Raw genomic sequence first — 10,849 nt, 5'->3', positions numbered from 1 at the left:
GGAGCCTGCTCCTATGTGGACTCCATCCTCGAGGTGAAGGCTGGATGATCTGGACTCCCTTTTACCAGCTAGCAAAGAGCAGCTCGGCGCCCAGGCAGCTCGTGGAGACCTGCTAGTTTTTCTCAGGGGAGCCACGCCGCTGACACTGACAATACTGTTGACCTCCCTGGGCAAGGGCTTTTGTCACAGGCTGTTCTGAGGGTCAGTAATGGAGGGCTGCGGGTCTAATCCCATTTTCTGAGGCTCCCTCATGCTGGGAGGCCAGAATGACAGACAACCAGCAGCATGTGTGTGTGTCGTGAGGAGACAGTTCAAATAAACTCGCCTTTTTTCCTTTTTCCTTTCCTTTAGAGCTGGTGCAAACACCAGAACCCACAAAGGCCTTCAAGTGCCTCCTCCGAGCTCTGAGAGCTTTCAAAGCCCAGCAGAGAGAGCAGGAGGGGGGACCACCAGGCTCACAGGACTAGGTCCTTGAAGGAACCGGTTGGTTCTCATCATGGCCTTCCAAGTGCTGCATAAAGGTGTCGTGTAGAAGTCCCCAAGGCCAAGATGCGGTGTCCCTGCTAAATGTGGGGTCCTGAGGCATCCAAGGGAACTCCTGCCTTATAATCAGGGCCTGAAATAGCTCCTTCCCTTGGGGGAGTACCTGACAGCCAACGTGCACTCCAGACCATAGTTATCTCCTGCTGTAAGTATTCAATTAAGGAAGGAACAATAGAAAGCTTTCAGCAACCAAATACTGCACACTGCCAGCTTCCTGCAGTAGCTGCTTTCTGTAACCCCAGGGGTACACAGAGCCAGCACAATAAGACAACTTGTAATTGCTCCATAATCCCATTCAAATATTCCTTTTTAACACATGTGCAGTGGTGTTTTAATTGCGTGGGGACATACTGCTTGGCAACTCCTACATTACCCTGTAAACAACAGCATTGTCTCTGCTTCAAATTCCATTAAGTGCCTGCTTTGCAGGCTGCCCTGTGCTCTCCAGCCTGGTTAATTAATGCATCTGTAATGTCCCTAGCTAATTATTGCCTCTGTAACTGCAAAAAGATGACCAAAGAGGTGTGGAAACAATAAACCTTAGTTTTATTAAGAGCACATGGATGCAGCCACTTTCCACTTGAATACAATTTGCACCGTTCCCTCTGTGCTCTGAATATCTAAGCTTCAGTTTGCAGTGGGGTGGAGTAATTTGTCGGACTAAGAACTTTCATACACGGCTGTGAGAGCCCTGCAAAAATCAGCAGTTCATTTCAGAAGCCTTGCTTACCCATGTCCATTGGACATCTCAGGTGCAGTGAATCGTTATGCTGCATGCTCCTATCCATCAAGTACCGCGCCAGCTTCGCCAGCGCTGTTCTGCTTCCATGCAGGGGCACTCTCTTGTGCAACCCTGAAGCACGGACATTTCAGAGAGCACAAGCAATTGAGGGAGATTCCAAACTCTCAGAATTTCTTGCAAATATAATCATAGTCTTTATAGCCCTGATAAAGACTGTTAATCCTTTTCTTCACGTAGATATAACTACACATTTTGGGTTTAAATGGTACAGATATTTGCTACGGTGACAGCAAAGTGGTATTCAGTGACTTGGGCATTTCATTTAAATAAGCTTCATGCCAAAAGAATAGCCTCATTTACCCTGCGTCAGTCTAAGTAGATGTGATTCAAAACTTGTTTAAAAATAGTCATAGAGATTTTTATTTTTCAAGTGTATCGTATTTTCCAGATAGTAAGACCATTAAAAATTTAATTTTCTCCTAAACAATCTAGTTTTAAAAAGGGGAAAGTATGTTTAATATAAATTTGTACAATCTGTCAATTGCGGAAAATGTGAAATGATATGTGAAATCTTCAGCTTTCAAGTTTTAGTTAAAGCTTTCTCATCTCTTAATTCAGCAGCTTAGCTTTCAGTTGCAAACAAAACTCAATTTTAATTGAAAACAGAGAAAACTTTGCACAAAGTTATAAGCAGATGCACCACATTTTGAATAAAGCTGGAACCAGTTCCAGGCTTTTTAGACAGCTGGAGACCAGAGGACTGTCTCCTGGTTTCAAGTTCTGCAATAAACATTTCATAGAGTTTTAATGATAATTTCATTATAGCAGAATCCTAAGAAGTGGATTTTTTGTCTGTCGGCTGGAGTCACTACATCACAGATCAATAACAGAGTTTGTGCATGTTCCTGTTTAAGGCAGCCATAGATGCCTTCCTAAACGGCTCGTTTCTGGTTTCCAGCAGATGAAAAGATACAAAATATATTGCTATGTGTATTAAACCAGGTGTTTCATTACATTCGAGAACAGAGAGAGTCACTGACGAAAGACTGGTGTGTAAAATAGGTGTCAGGGAACTCTACGAATAAGGCACTTTTCTATCATCAAAATCAGTTGGGATCAAGCAGCTTACATTTTATCAAAGACAAAGGAATGCTAATACGTGCTGACAAAAAGCAGTTATTTGATGGCTCACTCAGTAAGGAGCCTGTTTTTTTCTGCAGCGTACTCAATGGGAGTTGCAGATTTCAGAACGTTTCACTGCTCGCAATACCACCGATTATGCAACTGGAGCAGACGCTTCTGGCTCTGCCACGCTGCTAGGAAAAGTGGAGATTGCTCCTGATTTCCAGGTCTTGTATACCCTTAGGTTACCAGTTCGACTCAAACTTCGTTATCACCGGCCAAATCTAACTGCATTTGCGGCTGTTTGGTTATCCAGAGAACCAGCAGTCCCTCTCCAGCTGTTGGAGGATGCATACTTTCATCAAACACACCGTCAGAGCCAGTACCTTTACTGGCAGTTTAACGGGAGAGGGCAAGGGGACCACAAAGCGTGATCTACCGACCCAAGAAACTGCCACAGGCTCCCATCTGATCACATCAACAGTACAGTCAAATCCTTCAGTCCTGCTACGCGGCCTGAACTTTCTCAGTGGGGAGAGATATCCCAACCCCTGGGGCTGTCAAGACAACATTTTTCATCAGCCTAAAATTAACTCTCCTCATTTAAATGCCACAGAGCTCAGTGATTATCTGCTGGCAAAATGTCATGTGGATGCTGACTGTATGTTTGCCATATTTGCTAGGCTCTCTCTGCAGTTCAGACACAGATACTGCTGGAAGTGATTTCACTTCTCCGTCCTTGTTTTCATACACTGCTGTGTGCTGGGTGACTTCGACCCTTGTACTGGATGCACAAAAGCTGCATAATACGTACTCTGCTCCTTCAGCTGAACCCCAACTGTGCTACAAGAGTACAAAGAACCGACGGGCTCAGACATACAGTGAAGACTGATGTAAATTAGGATGGCAAGGAGTAGTTATAAAAATTTTAAGTTCTATCACTCTAATTAAGCAATACATGTCTTTAGATGAGCATCAGCATTTGGATAGTTGTAACATTTATTAGTCCCTTTGCGCTAATTAGACCAAAGAGCACGGTAACCTCCAAAAAGTCAATATTCCTCCAACTTGAAAAGGAATATTAGAAGGTAGAAGCGTGGTCCTCCAATTATTTGTGCTTGTCTCCTTTAGTGGAGGACATGTCTGGGCTTGATTCACTTTGATTTTTATGCCAGTGGAGAGTAATAGGATTTTAATTTATCTGAATTTTCTCCAGGCATGCAAAAGCTCCTAGGCACTGGAAATGGAAAAAAGAAAGAAGAAAAAAAGAAAAAAAATAAGAAAAAAAATTGACTTTATGATTTAAATAGCTTGGATCCAATTGCCATGTCTCTACCAGGCACAACCTGAGCACCCAGCTCATGCCATGTAACTTTAAGCCCTTCACAAAGGTATTTACAGTGACTGCAGAGGCACCTAAGACGACTAACCTGCCAGGGTCTACCTCTGGAGGACAATTCAGCTCAGGAAAAGAATGACTTGAGATGTCTCTCTCTTCCCTGTAATTATATAAGCATTTTCTGTTAACAGTTCTGCAAGGTCCTTCTTGCAGAAAAGAAAACTTATTTATATGCAAAATGCAAAACAAAACAACAAGACAACCCAAACCAGATGATGAATGCATGAAAACTCCATTCAGTAATTTCACCCTTCCTTTGTTCTCCCATGAAAATCATGATTAATTTCAGGATATCTGATGTTGTGACTACTTCTTTTCGTCCTGTATTTACAGCCAGGAAATTTTACTATGCCCTCTGTAAAAATGGATAAACTGAGGTGCAAAAAAGCTGCTGTTTGCCTACACTTTCACAGGGACAGGATGAGGTGAATTACTCCTAATCATTAAACTACTTTTTATCACACAGACTCTAAGCTAGAAATATATAGGCCTATCCTTTCCTAAGAGTTTATTAAAACTTCATTTAGTGACTAGGCTAATCAGGCATCTGGACTGTCTCTTGTGGCTTATTTAACGGTGGCAGGGAAAAGAGGTAATGAAAACCGGTGAGGAGCAAGACTGAAGTAACAAGCACTGCTGTCTCCCTGCCCAGACAACAGCAATGCTGGACACTGTAGATACAGAACGAGGTTTGCATGACAGCTACTGATAAATCAGTTTTTGCTTAATTGTCAGTAGAAACCAGTGGAAGAGTAAAATCGGAAGAGAAGAGAGCCTCTTCAAACTATCTGCCAGAAAGTCTCATAGGATATGCCGGCTGCATCATCACTGGGAGTGATGGCTTACAGAAAAAAAAAAAAATCAAAAAAATATTGGACTCTCCAATGTTCTCTAACTGAATCAGCCAAATTCCTCATCATAACCCAGCTGACTCTGCATGCACATGGAAGGGGGGTCTGAATCTCCCCTGCTCTTCTGTGTGCCAGCACCCTTGCTTGATACAACATGTTCAATTCAGGATCCGGGGGGTAAGGGCAAGAGGTCTGGCCAACAACAGCCTAGACCTAGTCTGTCAAAAGGATGGATCTCAGTTTGCCACTGCGGGAAACAGAAAGGCAGTGAAAGCAAAAATGTATTCACGTTGCAAGCAGATTTTCCACCTTCACTTTCTTCCCTTTTATTGCAGGTCATATTTGGGCCAGCTGATCTTGACAAGTGTCCCTTTCAGATAAGGCAAAGGAGAATTAATTCCCTCAAGTAATCTCTGTGACCAATTCATTAAGCAGGCACTGTGAGTGATGCTGCTGCTTTCAAGATGCCCACGAAGCAGCACTGCAAGCCAAAACACTTGTCATCTATATTGATTTTGTCTCTACAGTGGTCATTCCACTCAGCAATGATCACAACAGATCTGCCCAGAAACTTCCGTCTCCCTCTGGCATTTTTTAACCTCTGGTGGAGTCACAGTGCCTCAACCACACTAAAATATCGATTGGAAAAACCCATGTCAGTGGGCGCTGTGCCGCAGCTGCCATTGCGGGTTGGTTAGTAGAACAGCTGTGGGTCCCTGGAGAGCTCTCACTAGGATAATACAATGTTTGTTTTCTTTTTCAGCAAAATAAAAATATTGCATTTTAGGCTGGCTGGTATGTTTCTTCTGTGTTGCTATTCTTCAGTGTGTTGTTATTTATCCTTTTAAAAATTCAAGTCAACTTGAAAACAAAAACATGGGTTTAAAACACAATGATTCACTTTGTAAAAAAAAAAAACAAAAACAAAAAACCCAAACAAAAACCCAACTTGAAATGTCTAGGAAATTCAAGTCAACTTGAAAACAAAAACATTGTTTGAAACCACAATGTTTCATTTTGTAAAAAAAACAATGACTTGAAGTGTTTTAACTCTTCAGAATTTATTCTACACTTTTCATTTGAAACTATGTACCATCTTTGCCTTCCACTGGATCAGAATTAAACTTCAATGTCTGTAAAAGAGTTACTTATTTGAGAGAAGACAATATATTGCATTTGTAATATATGTGGGTTGGCTAAAGCTATTGGAAATAGTTATAAAATTGCTGTGCCAAATTTGCAGTGAAAAATATTCACGTTTTTAGTCAAGGCATTATGTTTAAATTTCTTCAGTCATTTGTACATTGACAATCAGCATTTTGACCTGCTTTCAAAATACCTTACAAAAAATACAGCTGTCTTTTCCCTACCAGTGCAGGATGCATTCATGGTGTGATTTGCTGCTGTCTGTAAAGACGGAATAAGTTTCCATGAAGTTTTACTCCCGACAGCAACTGCAAAGCTGAGCCACCTCTGAGACAGCGTGCAGGACTTGCTTGCCTCTTGTGCACCACGAACAGAGCTATATATTCTGACCAGTTGTACCCCTGAACACTGTAATGGTGGTTCCTAATTTTTCATAGGGGTTACTAAGGGAACAAATGGTCTGTTGCATTTCTGTACTGCTCTGAACCTGACCAAGCTTTAACAGCATCATGATTTCATAGAATTCACACTGCAAGTAAATGACACCATTCCCGAAAGCAGATGGGGCTTGGTCAATGTGATAGGAAGTAAAGAACCTAAAGAATTTGCTTGGAGCAGATTTTAAGCTATGGAGGTAGGGATTAATATGCCCTAAACTGCTTTATCAATATTATGAAGTGTGAGGACACAGCAGGAAGGCACAAACACTGTGTTTCTGGAAGCCACTCTCATTGTGGCAAAATATCGCACCCTCCCAGTTACCATATGTCATTCAGAAAAACATCTCAGGCTCTGAATCAGATAGCGGCATCATCTCAGGTCTCCTCTGCTCTAAGTTCAATGCAAACTGGCTCTTCTAGCTCCAGTTTTGGAATTTCACAGCCTGTCTTCGGAGACCAGAATAATTAATTTCCACAGATGTATGCTCTTTAATATCATTACACACTGGCCTGTACAATCCCTCCGGGAGAGGAGCCCATTTGTAAAGCAATATTATTCCTATGCCATGCTTTTAATTTTGAGGTTGTTATTGATAATGACTTCCTCTCGTACATATCTAGCAGAGGCTGAGCTTTCAGAAGGGGAAGGCAGCGCAGAGCTGCTCAAACAGGATTTGACAGTGTCACTGTGTGATGAGGAAAGAGGCTTTGGACAAACAAGGAACCGCATTCCATGCTCAGATTAGGAGGTTCTAGTGTCTAGTAAATATTTAGGCTATAAAATAAGCTTCCATTACAAATCTTTGCCTTTGATAGTCTTTTCCACCCACCCCTTCTTTTGCCACATCTTTATAATACTCTGCTGGGAAAGAGTATTTGCCTAGTAATGCCAAACGAATTCTACAGCCCAGTACTCCAGCCTAGGTGCAGTGCAATCTGTACATAACCTCCCATTAGCTCCAGAAAAGTCACTTGTTGCTATTCACCTCGCGACTGAAGGGAGATACCAGGAAACTGCATTAGCTTTCTGCAGAGCTGTCTTGAAGAGCAAAGGTCTGGGCTGCAAGAACTGGAGAGACTTTCCCCTTACATCTGGTTATTAGGACACTAACAAGGACGCTTCTCAAGAAGGAGACAGTACTAATAGTAAGAAAGGTCCAGAGTCTGTGAGACAGGGTGCTGATACCGCTGAGTACTCATTTTAAACCGAAACCCCTTGTTAGTGTTTGGGAGATTACCCATGCCTCCTACAAGGTGGAAAAAAAATCCAACCGCCACCAACAGAAAAAAACTTGGGTTCAACGGTGCCATCTCATCTAACTAAAATCCTAAAACACCAAAGGGCAAACTTACTTATTAACGCTTCTTTGCACCTCTGACTCTGTGTTTCCACATCCATCCTTAAAGGCCCTGATAGGGCCAAGGCATGCTGCCACCCCCAGACCCAGAGAGCCTGGCTGAAGGGAGCATCAGCATCTCGGGGTGCTAGCACAGCAAGTGTGTTTCAGAAGCAGAGCAGAGCGAGCCTGACAGCTCCTCCTCAAAGCCGAGAGTAAATGAATTAGCTGCAAGTGGTAAAACAGCCCCACGGTCTTTTAGGTGAGACTCCAGAGTGAACGCACCCTCCTCCCCAGCCAGACCGCTGGGAGATAACACTGCATCCCACCTGTGGAGAGGAGCCTGGAGGCCTCCGTGGCCATCCACTTGCTCGGCTTAAGGGGCACGCTGCCGCTTCCCTCTGCTACACTTGGGAAAGCTGAGGCACACCGCTTTTCCAGATTTGTTATATATGCATGCAGACTTCTTTCATCGCCTGCCACAAATACACCCATAGGAGGAAACTGGGAATCAGCTGACTGTACCTCCTGATCTACCCATTACACAGCATTGTTTTAAGCTGTTAAACAGCTGCGGGGTTGCAAGAGTCACAAAAGTGGTTTCTGTATTTTTCCTCTTTAAGCTCCTTTTGAAAATATATGTCCTACATCACGTGCAAGTCATTCAGTTTCAGCACATGCTGTAGTTTCAGCACATGCTGTTTTATTGGATATAGTAATACTTGGGCACTTCCTTTACAGCCTCCATCAAAAAGCAACACTACAGCAATACCTAAAATAGCACAGTTACAGCCAATTTTTAATACAGAGGAGAAATGGAGAAAGATTTGTGTCATGAATTTTGATCACAAGGAACAGGACCACAGGAGATCTCATGAATTCCTTTAGTCCATTCCTTTACTCCCATGGATCAGTTCTAAGTGATTATGGACAGCTCCTTGACTAACCCCTTCACCTGAATCCCGGACTTCAACGTGAGTTAAAGGACCCATCTATTAATTGCTAGTTATCTCAGACCACGACATGTCCCAACATGTTCTCAATGCAGGTGACATTGGCAGTAAAATCTTAATGCCAAACCGCACTCCATTTTTCCCCTTCCCCCCCTCAAAATTGTGACCGACTTCAAACAAGTCCTTACCTGTTGCTTCCACCATTCCTTCCAGGATGACCACAATTTCAAACTCCTCCTTCTCCAGTTGGGTGCGGGACATCTCCCAGAAGGGGCTTTTCTCGTTGATTTCATGTGAGATGATAAGGGGTGACACCAGGAACAATCTGTCATCTCCAGTGTCAAATCCCACGTTGATGTCTGTTTGGTTCAAGGGAATAAACTCTCCTTCTTTGGTCTGTTTGGACTTAATCAGTTTGGCTCTAATGGAAGCCTCGACAATGTGGGAATTGCGGAGGTCTCCAACCCGGAACATGAGACAGAGCTTCTCATCCCTCATGGAAATCACCGCGTTGTTAGAAAACATGAGGGTTTCAGCCCTCTTCTTTGGTTGGCTGATCTTGACAAACATGCATCCCACCATGAACGCATTGACAATGGAGCCCAGAATAGCCTGGATCAGGAGCAGTACGATGCCCTCGGGGCACTTCTCCGTTATGACCCTATAGCCATACCCGATGGTTGTCTCAGTCTCGATAGAAAACAGAAATGCAGAAACAAATCCACTGAGATTTTCAACACAGGGGATCCAGTTCTCATCTTCAAGGTGGTCCAGGTCTCCCCGGATATAGGCAATGAGCCACCAGATGAATCCAAAAAACAACCAAGTGATCGTGTAGACCATAGTGAAGACAAGAAGATTAAAACGCCACTTAAGGTCCACCAGCGTAGTGAAGAGGTCACTAAGGTATCGATAGGTTTCTTGGACATTTCCATGGTGCACATTGCACTTGCCGCTTTTTTCCATGTAACGCTGTCGTGGCTTCTTACCTTCTGCTGATATGAGGCGGGTTCGGTCAGTGGCGATGGGGACATCATCTCGAGCCTGCTTGGGAATCTTCTTAGGCTCTCTAGATGTAACTCCGATGTCCATGTCCTGGTTCATGAAGATCCTAGAATCTCCGGCCATGGCTGGGCTGCAGGAGAACAAAGAAATAAAGTTCAAGATAGGATGAAAATTGCCGAGACAAAAGCCGTCTCACTTTACTGCCTGAACCGTTACGGCAGACCAGGAGAACAAACACTGCAGATATTAATGCTGCGCTGACAGACTCTGCCCTGTGCTGGTACAGGGCTGGATACAGGCTGATTCTACATCAGGAAAGCTTTTTGCTAGGGCTACGTCTTCCCTCCTAGCATTGCTTTGGGAAACAGTTTGAAAGGCTTCAGCACTTCTCCCACAACAGCCACTTCCTAAATACGATGCTGCATTGAACTGGATGTTAAATACAGATTCATGATACACAGTTGCTTCAGACATGAACCAGCTGCCAGTCATTTTGCTTAACGTACTGCTGGAACCTCAGAAATTATGGCACCGTCTGGAAATCCTGAAATAGGTAAACCTTGTAACAGTTTTTCGGTTGGTCTTTTTTTTTTTTTTCTTTTTTTTTTTCTTTTGGTCCTCAGATTTTTTTAGGTCCCAAATTTGGTTGAGAACACAACCAGAAGCCCAGTAAAGATACATCAACATGTGTTTTCAAGAGGGACTGGAGTTTTTTGATGCCTCAGGTTTTGGGTGTATACCAAGAGAAACCTTAGAAATTAATAGAAAACGCTGAGCACCACTGTCTACCTAAATGTCACATAAATCTAAATTATGCATTAAGGTTTCCCTGACAGTCAGCAGAGAAAGACACCTCCAGGGATAATTCAGATTTCAGGAGTGCTGAATCACCTTCTGGAAGTACCCGCTCCCTCCACAAATTATTCTGGGAGCCTGGGCTCCAAATGTGAAATAGGCATTTAATTCAGCATCTTGAATTATGTGTCTGAAGGTGTGATGAATCCAGGCCTACTGTTAATCAGATATATCAGAACCGGCCCCTTTACTTCATCTGACATCAGACAAAAACACCAGAGACTTTCAGAAACTTAACAGACAGCTATTAGTAAGCCCACTGTCAATGCACAAAACTACGCTTAACGAGATACAAATAAATAATACAAAATGATGTCTGCAATGATTTTTGCAGGTTATAATACAACATCCTGTTTACCAAGATGATTAGATACTCCTTTAAAAAAACACACACGTACATGCTCTATTGAAAAAAGAGGCACAGACAAAATCCCTGTGAAAGGCTACCCAAGAAGC

At 43.1% G+C, this 10,849-nt stretch overlaps 1 protein-coding gene across 4 annotated transcripts in view; it reads right to left on the bottom strand.

The window, feature by feature from the left end:
• KCNJ5 (potassium inwardly rectifying channel subfamily J member 5) overlaps window positions 1–10,849 on the bottom strand; it is an 82,113-nt gene that overhangs the window by 18,849 nt on the left and 52,415 nt on the right. For all 4 annotated transcript variants that reach the window (XM_080366630.1, XM_080366627.1, XM_080366629.1 and 1 more), the window contains one exon: window positions 8,722–9,668. In XM_080366630.1, coding sequence (XP_080222756.1) covers window positions 8,722–9,661 — 940 coding nt within the window. In that variant the 5' untranslated portion in view covers window positions 9,662–9,668. The remainder of the gene's footprint in view (window positions 1–8,721; window positions 9,669–10,849) is intronic.

This window comes from Falco punctatus, assembly GCF_963210335.1.
Source record: "Falco punctatus genome assembly, chromosome: 16".
NCBI lineage: Eukaryota > Metazoa > Chordata > Aves > Falconiformes > Falconidae > Falco > Falco punctatus.
This window is presented reverse-complemented; position numbering and strand designations above follow the sequence as displayed.